Below are 14287 nucleotides of genomic sequence, written 5' to 3' on the forward strand. Positions count from 1 at the left end.
AAAGGGAAAGTAAGCAACAACTGGCACGAAAGTCAATCCTATCACCTTCTTGGCAAAGAGTAGATCTTTAGATCCCAAAGGGACATAACTCCCAACGAGATATGTTTGAGCTTCATGCCCTTAAAGCATCACTTCTTGCCCTGTAGGGAGGCAGCCTGGCCATCTCATAACTAGTTCTGAACCATTTACATCCTCCCCCATGTAATCCTGGATGGGTCCCTAAAGGAGAGAGCACTTACATGTCTTTCCCTTCTCTGGAGAGCACAAGAAAATGTTAGTATTCCTCCAAATTTCAGATAGCTACTAGGATTTCAACACCCCTGAGGCTCCTGTTTCTACCGATCAACTGTTTCAGAAGTCTGGAGGATGGCTGGGAGAGCAGGGAGCAGAGAAAAACGTAGAAAACTTGGTTGAAATCAGCCTGGGGAAAGCCTGTCCTATGTGGTTATATCACAGAATCACACAGAATCAGCTAGGTTGGAAAGGACCTTGCAGAATCAGTACAAGTTAAGTGTGTACTAGAAACTGTGTCTTGAAATAGGGAGCATGAGAAATGATTTCTGAAGGAAAGGTCCCATTAATATGGGCAGGGTACCTTTGATACATCTGAAGTTGCTCTCTGGGACTTTCTGTAAAGCAAACCCTTTGATGTGAAGGGAAATCAGGTACAAAGGACCAAAGTCAGTGGTGGTGTTGACCCAGACTGAGGTCACTGAGTATGGAGAGGGGTATTTACATGATACAAGCACAAAAGCCAGTGCTCCAAGTGGCAGACGGGCCAGGTTTGCTCCTGACAGCTGCAGAACTGCCCAGCAAAAACTATGTGTTAGCTATTTCTGTTTGCAGGAAAAAAGTTTAAGAGAGAAGAGGGTGATCTCCATTTTAGATAGCCTCCCTGATTTCTTCATGCGTTCTATGAGGCAGAAATGTTTGCTCTGAACCTTGAGCAACCTTTTCTCCAGGGAAAGCAAGACAAATGCAACTATTTTTTTCTGAGAAAATAAAAAGGTAGTGGGCAGTGAGAGGGGAAGGCCAGGGGTAAAAATTTCTGTGTCTTCATGCAGAAGTGGCAAAGACAGCAGTGGCTTTACCATGAGCACGTTGTTTCTCTCTCTTCCTCCTTCTCATCTGGTGGGTAGACTGATGGATGCATTGTTCTGTCCAATTTGTTATTTTTTTTTTCCCAGCTGCAGGTGTACCTTTTTCAGTTTATATCTGTTCCCTGCATAATCATAGACATCTAATTATAACTCACCATTGACACCTCAACAAGCAAGATTCACTCAATTAAAACTGTATAGAGCAGCTGTCGTTCAGCTGGTATGAAAAATACCATTTTTTTTCCAGTCTACCAGCTGGGAAGCACTCACCATGTTCCTGTGAGCGCTGTATGGCAGGATCTGCTGTCGCCCATCCCAGATAAACCGCCATTCCCCAAATATGATACAAATACAGCTCTCACAGTTTTCTTCATCCAAATATAAGGAAAACTTATTTAAAGCAATGCATTGCACAAACAAGTTAGTCTGTGGTGACTGCTACGAGCTGTCGTTTTCAAGGTGGGGGAGACACCAACTCCACCAGACACTAACTGAGGTTTGATTAACTGTTGTTTTTCTTTGGCTGCCTGATTTCAGACTTGGTGACCTTTGTTCACTATCTAACCTCCTTTTTAATTTCTGATCAAATACCGATTTACTTTTTTATGTGTTTTGTAAAGACATTGCCTTTTAATACCAATCCCGTGTTTGACCATAGAGAGTAGCTTGTCTGATCAAGCATTTCTGCATCTATAAACACTGGAATTACAGTGTATTTGCTAAAACAATGCTTTGTGAGTCTTTCCAGCACCTATGCATAATAGCTTCAAATTGTGAAGCTGTGATTCCGCTATTTAAATCTGTGTTCTTCACTTTAAGTGAAGACATCTCACTCTTCCCTGTTTCTCTCCATCAACTCCTATGTCTCTATTAATCTCCACATTTAAGATATGCAGTGCCTTCTGAGCTGCAGAGGCTTGGCCCCAGTGAAACCTCCCAGGTGATTTTTACAATGAGTAAGTGTGGTCCTAAGTGGGCCTTCCATTTTCAAAGCCCACCACGCTCTGATAACGCACTTGTTGGCTAATGCATTTGATACCTACCCGAAAACACCACAACGGAGCATGTGTGCAAGCTCCATAGTACATCTAGGAGTGTTTACCAGAGACTGTCCTTTAGGAACAGTCTGAGGAGCCATCATAAATAGCATGTGTTTGCTGCTGTAAAATGCAGAGCACCTTGGTTTCTGCCTGCTAAAAAAGCATGTAAACAACTGGAATGAAATCCCAGCAGACGAGAAGCATATAGAATTCTGCCACACCTCAGCTCAGACTCAAACCCTGCTCCATCCCGCAGAGCAGCTGCCCTGCAGTGTGCAAGTCTCCGGACTCGAATGTAAGCAAGAAACAACAACTAAAACCCTTACAAGGAAAGTTAGTAGGTTCACCAAGTTTTGAACTGGGCTACTTTATAAAATCTAAGCTTGCAATAATTTCTTAAATTGTAATTAAAAATTATACCGCCAAAAATACTGTAGCAATGAGCCCTGGTCCCTCAAAGAACCACAGCAGTTCCCCAGAGAGGGGTGGAGATTAGCAAACACATTTCACATGACAGCTTTTAATATAATTATTTGCATAACTGGATTAAAGAAGCACACTAACATGCCTCTAAATCTTATTATTGTTTATTACTCTGGATATCAGAGAAAACAGTAATTACATTAAGCAGAGATTCTTGGGGCTTGATTCAGAGGTGGGGCTGAGCAAATGTGGTTGTGCCTCCATCCCTGCAGCCTGTGGGACCCCCAGCCCTCCTGCTCAGGACCAGAATTCCTTTGTGGATCATGCAGGGAAAGCCTGGAAGAGTGGCCTTTTAGGACCACTGAGGTGAACCAAGGGGGCTGCTGAGGAGAGAGAACGAGATTCAGGAGCCCACAGCTGGGAAGTGCAGATCGTTTCAGGGTACACCTGCAAAACCTAGTCCTGAGAAGGGCCCGAAGTACGGGGCAGGCTCTGGGCTTTCTGTTGCAAACGTAAGTCCTGACAGATTCAAGGCATGTACAGGTTCAACCAGCACTTAACCGAGAGTGCCCGCCATGCTGGACACTCCTGAGGACCTTGAGATGACAGATCTTGGCACTGCTGTAACGGCAGTTCCAGAGGCTGTTGATAGCGAGATGTTCCCAGTTCGACCTTCACAGTGGGAACAACATATGCACAGAACAGCCCTTCATTTCTGTCTCAAGGAAAAAAAAGAAAACAAATAGAGAAATCTCTCTCATCTGCTTTGTGAAGCTCTCTGCAGCAGCATCTGCAGTCACTAGCATTCAAGAGACCATTAATAAACCAAACTGTAGTGCTGGCACATAAGGGTAAAAACATAATATGTAAAAAAGAAATGATCCCAGGCCTGCTATGGTTAACAAGAGTCTTCCCAGTTATTCCACTGGGCTTTGGATCACTCTGGATTACAGCGCTGTCTGTATTTAGTGCATGAGGTTGTAAACATTATGGGCCATCTCAATGCTAATTAACCTTTACAAAATGACAAATTAACAGCTTGAAGTAACATTATTCCATAGAAGAAAAAAAATCTCTAAAAATCAGGATTTTGTTTTCATTTAAGGCTGCTTTTTGTAGTGCTGTTTCAGTGCTCTCTCAGTGTCCTACTCCTTGTTCTGTTCAAAAGACCCCTGAAACAAAAACTGAAAAGCTTATAAAATTTGGTTGGTTTGCTTGGAAGGTTTTTTTCTCACCTTTTCAAAATCACCAGTTATTCCAGTAACTTGCAATATTGAGATTGAAGGAAGAACAATTTCCTAAAGTTTAGCAAAAGCAAAACATGCTTTAATAGGTCATTCAAATCTTTAAATCAAGGTAAGCACGACAGATACACTTAATCACAGAGAGAACACAAGTAATGCCCACTTTAAAAGAACCTCCTTGATTCAGTGCCTCTAATCAACTTCTAATATCCAGTTCCTTATTACTAGCAACAGAACAGCTTGAAATTCTAAGGCAATTTGTGAAAAGGGATTTCAAATGTTTTTCCAACGCATTTCCCAGTGTGTGCATACGCATCTGTGTATTTTTTTAACCAGATTAAGCTTACTGAATGCTGATGGGCAAAATGATATTCACAGTTTCACAGTAGGAATACATTTACGAAGAAGAGAAACCATCCTCTCTTTCTTCCCTCTCCGCTCTTGACTGTCTGCAGTGCCTTGCAGCGCATACATTCCTGGCCATGCTCAGTTGTGGTCGGATAGATGCCATTGCTGACCATGGCAGAAACTGCCCCTGGACCGTGCTGCTTCTCCGGCTGATCTCAGCTCAGTACCAGGCAGTTCCTCATGCCACCCCAGATTCTGGCTGAGCTGGCTGGAAGAAACCTCTTCAGAAAAAATGTCTTGTTTCAGAATTTTTTCCTTTATGCTTATCTATTATCTCAGACATTTTCAGTTCAGACAGAGGAGGGAAGAAACTAGAAACCATTAGGTTGATTATAGCTTCTAACTCCCTCATCCGATTGAAAGGTGAATGTCAAAGGAAATTGTTTCTTCCCAAAAGACTCCTTCAAAAGAGAGCACTTGCCACTCTGTGCCATTTAACAGGTTTTTCTTCGACTGGTCACGCAATGCTTGTACACGGCTCAATGTCAACAGCCTCTTCCACCCGCTCTCTCTTAACAGGCACCTCCAGAAGTGCTCCTGAAGACAGTATCAAAGTCTCTGGCTGTCTCTGGAGATCAAAGATGATGGCAGCATTGCCACATGTCAAAATCAGTTCCTCAAGGAATGAGTGGAAAGCACCTCAGCATTGCCCAGGCTGTGACGACGTCCACTCCTCTGGCTGGCAGTGCAGCTGACTTGTAATAGGGTCAGCAAATTGGGGTTACATGAGACCATGGCAAGAACACAATTCAGTGTCAATAAAGTGGTGGTATGTCTTAATGCCCTCCTATTTGGATGATTTTCCACCACACATTACATTTCCAGTGTGTCCATCCTTGATGACAGCATCAGTAAATCCACCAAACAGGCTGTTGCACACCCTGCATCACAGTTGCACCTCACAGGAATAACATCACTCTGGTTTTATTTCTGCTCCTGGCATACTGCTTCTCACATTGCTACATGCTGTGCTGCACAAGACACGGGAGCTTTGGGATTGCATGATGATGCTGGGTGACAAAAGCACAAAGCACAGATCCCTGCCCAATGTGGCTGGCCATAGTGGGCAGGTGGGCAGCCCTGCTGCGAAGGCTGCTTCTCCATCCACCTGGCCAGCGGCAAGGAGAAAATGGCAGTGAGGGAGGAAACCATGCAGGGAAGACACAGCACACCCCACCACGGGCCACAGGCATGCAAGTGAGCCAGTCGACTTGTACAAAGAAGCTTGGGGGGAGTGCGGGTGAGCTGATGCCCTCAGCCCACACCCCACCCACACCCTCAGGAGTGGGGACACCCCTGCACACTGCTGCTGCCAGCACAACTCAGCTGGCAGAGGGAGGCTCCGAGCAGCATCTACTAAGGTGGTTTCCTGCCTGCAGCTGAGACAGCTGCTCAGGAAGGGCATTTCAGAGAGCCTTAGGCAGTTCTTCAGCATGGCCCTAACCCGAGAGGACTACAGGGATATTGTTAATCCTCCACCCTGGATCCTGTGCTAAGGACTGGACTCTGGGTAGATATGCAAATTTATTTTTTTTTCCCAATCCAAAGCACTTCCTCACTGATATATTTAGGTCTTATATTCATCCTTGCTTCTCCCTGTCCCCAGATCACATGTCTCTACTGCCAGCAATATCCAAAACAGGAGGGATCCCTGTAGTTTACATAAGGGTATCTGATTGTGCTAACATCTCCTTGGCCTCTAACTCCTGTAAAAGAAGTAAAGACATTTCTGGCACTTGATGTCTGCCTCTCCTTCTCCAGTCAGAGTGGAGGTGCTGGGGAAGCTATGTGTTGTCATAATAGACCCCTGAGGACAAAATGTCAGGAATCAGGACTAATTAACAGTGGAGAAGACTTACAGTGTTATCATATGAAGGAAGTGCACTCCCACCAGCTCTTGTTTACAGCACCACACTGGCCATAATGCAATTTGTAGTGGGTCCAATTTTCTTTTTTCTCCATACAAACATTTTCTTCAGCTCCCCCCTGAAGCTGTCATGGAGCCAGGCATAGAGGAAGGCATTGGTACAAGCAGACATCATTGCAAACCAGTGGCACAGCAGCTGGATAAAATTGAAGTACTGTTTGTCAATCAAGCTAATATCTATGTCCTTTATCATGTTAAAGATGTGCAGAGGCAGCCAACAGACTCCAAAGGCTGCCACCACTAAGACTAGCAAGCGAAAAGTCTTTCTCCTCCTCGCTCGGTCCCACTCAGCTTGGCCCTGAGTGACGTTGCCTGGGACTACACGGTTTTTCAGCTTGACTGAGATTCTCAGATAGGACAGGGAGATGACAGCCAAAGGCAGTATGTAGGTGATGATGAGGGTGCTGTAGGCGTAAGCTAAGCGATCTCTTTTCATGTGGAACCAGAACTCCTCACAGATGGAGAAGTCCAGTTCTGGGAACTCTGCATGGTAAGTGTGGACCAAGGCTGGGGCAGCCAAGGTACAGCTCAGCAGCCAAATAGCAGCCAGGATATAAGCACAAATAGGGATTGTGAGCCTCCTGCGGAATGGGTACACCATGGCGTAATACCTATCCACAGCTATGACAGTCAGCGTAAAGACAGACACAAACACAGTCACAGGTTGCATCAAGAAGACAAAGTAGCACATGAAACGCCCGTACACCCATCCTCTGGGCTCAAAGGCATACGCGAGTGTCAGGGGTACACAGGTCGCACACATGAGCATGTCTGAGAAAGCCAGATTGCCTACCAGAAAGTTGGTGACATTGTGCATTTTTTTTGTCTTGCAGATAACATAGATGAGAAGGTAATTCCCAATGACACCAATAAAAACCACTAGCGAGTAGCAGGGGATGATGAGTGGCTTGAAGGTCTGAACAAACTGGAGCCCTGAGAATAAATTGCTCGCATTGTTGTGAATCGCAGAGAGGAAGCTTTGGGAGGTTAAATTATCCGAATTCATCATTTCCCTCCTTTTGTCGTCTGCCGTCAGCTGAGTGAAGTAGTTACCACTGCACTACTCCTGCACTCAATCAGTGTGGGTAATGAATGGATTACTGGCTGTCCAGAGGTTACCACATGGATAGTAAACAAGCATCTGTAAAAGCAAAAGGCAAAGTTGTAATCCTTGAGAGGCAGCTTTCAGCAATTCCTAAGAAAAATCGAATACAACCGATTTCCATTAAAGTCTTCCTGCATTTACTGTTAAATCAAGATTTTTTTGACAGCATGCCACTTAATAAACATTTAATGCGATGAGTACTTACTGCTGTGGTTTTTTAATCCCATATGATTTTCCTGTGGATGCCAAGAAGTGCCCTAGATGTCTGTCTTCTGCAAATCCATGAGCCTCTGTGTGTGTGTGTGTGTGTGTGTGTGTGTGTCTCAGAGAGAGAGAGAGAGAATATATGAGTGAGAAAGAGGGTGATGCGCATTTACAAGCTAAGTGGAGATCAGTGTTTTTAAACAGTCTTCACTACTAGGTCATGACAGATTTGTGCATAAGCTTTTATCCCTATTGGCTGTCCTCAGTATTACGTTGCTCTTTGCGTGTTTCTTACTGATAGTAATTAGTTCTAGAATATCCTTTCAAAAATTCCTTTTTTCTTCCAGTGCATCTATAATTGCCCCTCACAGCTAAAAATCAATTTACATTCATTAACGCCAGCCTGCACAGTACCTAATCCAAGATTCACTTTGCCACAGCCCTCAGAGTGTCCGAAAGAGCTACCTGTGATTTTGTTGCCATAATGTGACTGTAAATTAGAATTTTAATAACATGCTGAAGCCAAATAAATGTTTGTGCCACTAGAGGGACTCAGCTACGTACCTGGTGAATGAAGTTAGGATTAGAAATGTGCATTTAGCATCATAAGGGATATTATTTTATTTAAATTTATTTTCTAATGGTGGCGCAATGTTTGCTCGCCCATTGTGAGTATTCTCAGCGGGGTTTATGCATCTTTAAAAGTAAACACATCCAAGCACCTGAAAAGAGGTATTAGCAGCCAAATAGTTTAGCTGTAAGGGTTTACCTGCAGTGAACAACAGCAAGCTGTTTCTAATATTGGAGCTGCACAAAAATATTTGAGGAGTTTCTTCTTTCCTACAGCAGGTTTGTGAACCTTTTCTCTACCAGACAACAAGTGCTAACCAGTCTGTAAAACAGTCTATACTTGGGGGGTTTTGTTCAGACAACTAGAAAACAAAAAAAAATTGTGACGAGTGCTTACAGAATACACATTTCAGCAGAGATCCCCATCCAGCTCTTGCCTACTGCTCTATTTCTCCCTTAGCTCTCCTCCATTTCAACCACTTCTGGGACCAGTGCCTCAGCTAGTGAAAAATAGTGAAACCCCACTGCATCCATTTATACCAGCTAGGCAACTACAAAAATAAATGGAGCAGCCTAACAATTTCACAATACTTTAGAGCAGAGAACATTGCTAGGTTTTGCAAGGCACTTGGGGATTTAGACTCAATTTCAATGGACAGTTTATGTCCTAATCTCTTAGATGACTCTTAGGAAATATTAACCCATTATTTATATGAGGCTATGGGCTGAACCACATCCTTCTTTTGATTTGATATAATTTGACATAAACCAAAAGATTAAATAGATTTCTTTTGTGTCATAATCCTTTCCCTAATCTTAAAACAGAAGCAAATCCTGTGTAGCCCTTGTTCAGACTGGACCCATTCTCCCACAACTACTTCTGATGGATGGGCATTTCAAACACAGTAAGTGCTGACTCTGTGCTGCTGCATTTATGGTTAAATTATGCTATGGACTGGAATATGGCGATAATTCCAGCCCAAGGGGAGAAAAATCATGTAGTCACGTTGCTCAGGAGTGCTATCCTTCACTTCATGGGTGTAGTAACCTACTCATGACCCATACAAAATATGAAATGTTATATCCCACTTCAAAATCCAATCTCACCTATCTGAGCTGGATGAGACCCAGAGGAATATAGTACCTATTTATGTACACAAATCCAGACCAGGAGAGGCACCTGAAAGTAGAGGTTGCAAAGAGGCAGGGAAAAAGGTGATTCCTACTGCTTTCACCACCCAGTGCAACCATCCTATTTGGTTACAAGTGGCGTGCTGCAAAAGTAATTCCTAAAACTCATAAATGTAATTGTTTCACTGAATGTGGGAGAAAAGTATGGTCTGATTTAAATCCTACTGAAACAGGATGTCAGTAGGCTTTGGATGTGGTCTCTAGTATAAGACAAAAGACACCAAAAAACTGAACAGGGAGCACATGTAAATGGCATTCATACTGCCCACTTCCTACTGGAACTGTGAGGCTTATGCTAAGAAAGCCTCGTGATAATATCAGTGCACACATAATAATTGAATATCACATTTTTAAGTGATTTGTCTGTTTCATTCCCAAGATTTGCAGAGTAGATCCAATAAATATCCTCATTGTATTCCTGTGAGAAAAAGGTTTCTACTTTTCTATGTGAGAATAAAAATCAAGCAAAGTATCATCTAAAGTAGCCTTCAAGATCACCTTAATGCTCAGATTACAAAAACCTGCAAGTAAATTTAGAGATTCTTTTATTTCAGGTTATACCAAGCAATCTTCTTCCATTTTCTCTTACCTTTAAATGTGTTTTCTTCACCTCTGAAACCAGTAACCAGTAAATCTTCTGTTTGAAGGTTCCCACCCTATTTCTGTTAGTGATTTTCTGTTTGTTTTGGCTCCAGGCAGAAAATTTCTTCAGTTCAACTGTACTCTACAGCCAAGACCTGGAAAAATAATATTTCATAGGGGCTTGAATAGAAAAAGTATTTCAGTATTTTACCCCAAAGAAATGCCCTTTCCTCCTTGTAAAACTGCAAATATTAATCTTGTTTAGCATTTCCTAGGCTAGGTGACAAAGCCCTTCCTGAGCCGAGTATATTTCACACACAGAATTTTCTCATTAAAAGAGAAAAGGTCACAGAAACTGCATTACTGTCATATTAGAACTGGTTTGACATTCCAAGTGTATAAGGGTGTCACACATAGGAATGCTGATTAGTGTCTATTTGAAACCCTGGTCTTCCTTGAGTCAATGGCGAATGTTATAGCTAGAGCCAGGCCAACACTTCACAGAAACGTTTCAAGTGTTCACGGTCTCTTATGCTAACCTGTCCAACTCTGTACAGACATTTTGGGTACAAACACTGCAAGCTGCTATGTAACTTTCAGAAAATGGTAAACCTCTTAAGGCACTAACGCCATTCCTTACATGCATGCCTAATCATCCTTGTAGTTCCTAACTAAACCAGCACGATCCAGGAATGACATCTGATCCTACCAGCCACACTTGCAAAGCTCAACAGTACTTCTAAAGCCAGCAGGCACTCTCTTCTATTATTTAGCCTTGCAGACTTAAAAAAAGTTTCTTCTGTCATTGAAGTCTCACAGTTTCAGGTGTTAGTGTTCTATGGGTTTGTTTATTTGATATGTGTCTTTTCCTGTTAAACACAACTTCTTGTGCATTCACACAACTCCTTTAAAAAGTTTCACATTCCTCCAGGAATGTTCTGTGCAATGATCAGGTAGTTCCTGCAGACCCTACAATAAAAATAGACGCTTTGCTTATTTTGAATGAAGTAGAGCTGGGGGTTCTTTTAGCAAATTCTTCTTTTGACCAGCCAGGGAACAAGGTTATATATCACGCAATAATTTCAAGACAGGGCAGCCTGTCTTTCCTTTTCTCATTTAATCATATAAATGCATCCTGTCTGCCCCTGCTGTGGACTGAGACTCTAAACAGTCTCTAAACTTTAAAAAAAAACATGTTTACAACTAAAGGTTTTGCTTGGTAGGCTTGAAGTATTTTTGGTTAATGTGACTTGCTTTTCTCAAATTCAAGGTAGCAAACTTTGATAAACTCAGGATTCAACTTAAAATAATTTTTTCAAGCTGAAGAGGAGCTTAACAACTTGAATGAAGATGAGGCTTGAATTTAAGTCAAAACATGCTGGATGTTGCATGCTAAAAATAGAGCAGGGAGTCTATTCTTCCCTGTATGCACAGAATTCTTAGTCTGCTGAGCAAAGTGAGATGAGAAAAATGAGCTGGTTCCTTGGATGACAAAGATCTTGTGCTAAAATAAGTATAAAAGTGTAACAACTGAGGAAACTGGGAACAAAGGTGCTGGATCACAATTACCACAACAAGGTAAAATCTAAATGTAGAAGTGAATAAACTCATCCTGTCAGGAGCTAGCTGATCCCCACTGCCAGGTTCTGCAAGATTCTGCACATGGACCTGCTGGGTGAGAGGTAAGGGCTTTTTCCATCTGTATGGCACCAGAACACAACTCTGTGACTGAAGAAAATGGGCCACCTGTCTTCAAGAACAGGAAGGGAGGGGATGTGATGAGAAAGTGCAGGCCCCTTAGTCTGACAGCAGTTTTACAGTAGGTTTTAGACTGTATTTAAGGACAGAGGAGAGAGAAAAAGAGAGAGAGGAGACAGAATAGGATACCAAAGGAAGCTCTTGTCACATTAATCTTCTATGTGGTATTCAGATGATTTTTCTCAGTGTAGAATATCCAATAGTTCTCAGTTTGGGTTTGCAATACATATGCGATGTAGTAGCATATGAGAAACCAACGTCTATACAAGCAGAAATATCCTAAGAACTGTGAGGTAGGCAAAGAACAGGAACATTTATGAAGGAATCGGACCAGAAGACAGCAACTATTCATGCTCCTCAAGAAACTTGATTGGGATTGACCAGAATTGGTAGCTCTTTTCACTTTATTATGTTAGCACAAAAAGCAGGACCACACCAATTGAATTTGATAGAACCACCAAATTTGGAACCAGAGACTATATGGAGGATGACTGCACAATTACACAGCGAAACTTCGAAAACCTCAAGGAGAACGGGAGGAAGTTTGGTACCATTACAGAATAAAAGCTTGTCATAAAAGACAGGATCAAGGTCATCTGATAATAAGCATTTTCACTATGGCTTAAAATGGATTAAATTTTGTTTCAGGACTATATAAGGGATCAGGCAGTGCATTTGAAAGTGCAAGGAAAAGAAAATCTACTACTTTATGACAGATTCCAGGGTGAATTTACCACTACTTTGTTACAATCTCTAGACAATTTTCTTGCTATAAGTGTCTATCCACTGGAGCAGAATTGCAGTGTATTCTTTAAAAGCACTGGGGAGGATGGTAAACTTCAGGGTAGGTAAAGATGCATTTAAGCTAAGGAACAATACTAATGAGAGAACAAATTCACCATGGGCAAATTTAGGATGGAAAGTAAACCACTTCTAAGTGGGAGGACAACAAATTGCCTCTCGGAAGTGCTGGCTTTTGGAACAATCAGTGTATTGTGGGGAATAAAACACTTGCTTTTAACAGAAAGCTTGATCCACTTATCACATGCATGTGGTATGATCTCTTGCGTAGGGCTTGGGCTTCAGGAGCTTCCTTTCCATCCTTCAACAACACAGATTTAGACTTTGGACTTCACTCAGTCCCACTTGAAAATAACTCCACTATTACCTTTTTCTACAGTATTCCCATTGATAATGTTCAAAAGATAGAAATAAAATTTATATACATGCACACCCACACACACGGGCACAACTGAGACTAAGTCCTGAGATGTTTCTAGTGTGGGAAGATTTGTGTACTAGTGCCTGTGCAGATCATCTAGGACAGCACTTGAATATTTGCCAGATGAACTTTCACTGCTGCTCATCTTGGCACCTACTCAGAGCAGCTGATCTACAAAGTAAGGAGAAAGGCAGGGTCAGCAGAGTCATTCTGTAAAAACATTTCAGTCCCTAGGCACTTCAGTTAGTACAATTACTGATTCTTCTTTCTCTGCTCTTGCTTTCCTGCAAGATTGCTACCCATAGACTTGATACAAGCAGGCTCATTCCCCCACATCCCCATCACCTTAAAATTTCCATTACCAGCCAAATCCATGCAGGAATTAATGACCAAGAAAGAAGACGATCTGACTTTTTTATGTTAGGTTTTGGTGTATATTTTTGAGGGATTTTTTTTGGTTGGTTGGTTGGTTTGGGGTTTTGGTTTGATTTTTAATTTTGAAGCACAGGATAAATAGACTAAATGCTATGATGATTCAAGAGGTATTCGTGTTTGATTTTTTGATTGAGCATACTAAAGCAGAATTTTGTTGAAAAATAGGGACTGGGTGAACAACTCTGACCATTTTCCAGTTGTCTGGACAGACATCAATAGAATTTAAGATTTGTATTACAGATCCTTCTGTAAAACTACCACTGAAGTAAAGCCTTATCACATTACAGTAAGAGACAGTTGCTGTCTTCAGAGTTCCCATAGACAGGATATACAACACTAGGGGAAAAAAAAAAAAAAAAAAAAAAAAAGTGGGGCAAAACCTGTAGAAATATCAGAGCTGGAAGTTTCATTCTTTATTTATAACTATGACTTTAGGCAATAGTGCTGACATATCATGGTAAAGTGTGCTTACATTTTTTTTTACCTAAATCGACTAACTTGGGAAATATACATGAATGTCTCCGATCTAAAGGCTCAAAGGTTCCTCTCACAAGGAAGGATTAAAATGAAAAAGTATGACGGCAGATTTGCATATCCATCAGATCCAACAATCCTCACCCCTCCGGAAAAACTGGCATTTCTCCTCCGCTCACAAGCCCTGAAGGGATATAGAGTGAAGTACCAATCCATGCCCCAAGCTAGAACAGACTGTGGGAATTAGCTCCCAGAAACATTTGCAGATTGAATGCTGAGCCCTGGAGAAACTTAGTGTTAGAAATGTTCCCTGCAGATGTAAAGAGCGAGGAGTCGGGGTCACTGTATACCCCCAGGGCCCTGCATGAAGTTGAGTCCTGGTGTAGAAGAGGGCTGCCAAGAAAACCTGAGGGTTGAGGCTTGAGTCTTTGCAGCAACGGGGCAAAGTGCTGCCCGGCTCGTGACACTTCTCGACAGCACCACGGAGAACCAGTGTCCCTCTGCACTCCCTGGGGCTCGGACACCTTCCAAGAGCCAAGCAGACCCAGAAGGCTCCCTGCCCCCCCCCCCGGCCCCCCCCGCGCCGAGGGGCGGCGGGGCCGGC

General features: G+C 42.5%; 1 protein-coding gene across 5 annotated transcripts in view; it reads right to left on the reverse strand.

The window, feature by feature from the left end:
• Positions 1 to 3868: 3868 nt before the first annotated feature.
• PRLHR (prolactin releasing hormone receptor) overlaps positions 3869 to 14287 on the reverse strand; it is a 42275-nt gene continuing 31856 nt past the window's right edge. For 3 of the 5 annotated variants that reach the window (XM_026851638.1, XM_026851635.1, XM_026851636.1), the window contains 2 exons: positions 9802 to 9949; positions 3869 to 7283 (listed from right to left, as the gene is read on the reverse strand). In XM_026851638.1, coding sequence (XP_026707439.1) covers positions 6117 to 7151 — 1035 coding nt within the window. In that variant the 5' untranslated portion in view covers positions 7152 to 7283; positions 9802 to 9949 and the 3' untranslated portion in view covers positions 3869 to 6116. Of the gene's footprint in view, positions 7284 to 7452; positions 7843 to 9801; positions 9950 to 14287 lie in introns of those variants that run through there. The other 2 variants (XM_026851639.1, XM_026851637.1) reach the window with 2 other exon arrangements.

This window comes from Athene cunicularia (assembly GCF_003259725.1).
Source record: "Athene cunicularia isolate RWA chromosome 6 unlocalized genomic scaffold, athCun1 chr6_part1, whole genome shotgun sequence".
NCBI classification, from domain to species: domain Eukaryota; kingdom Metazoa; phylum Chordata; class Aves; order Strigiformes; family Strigidae; genus Athene; species Athene cunicularia.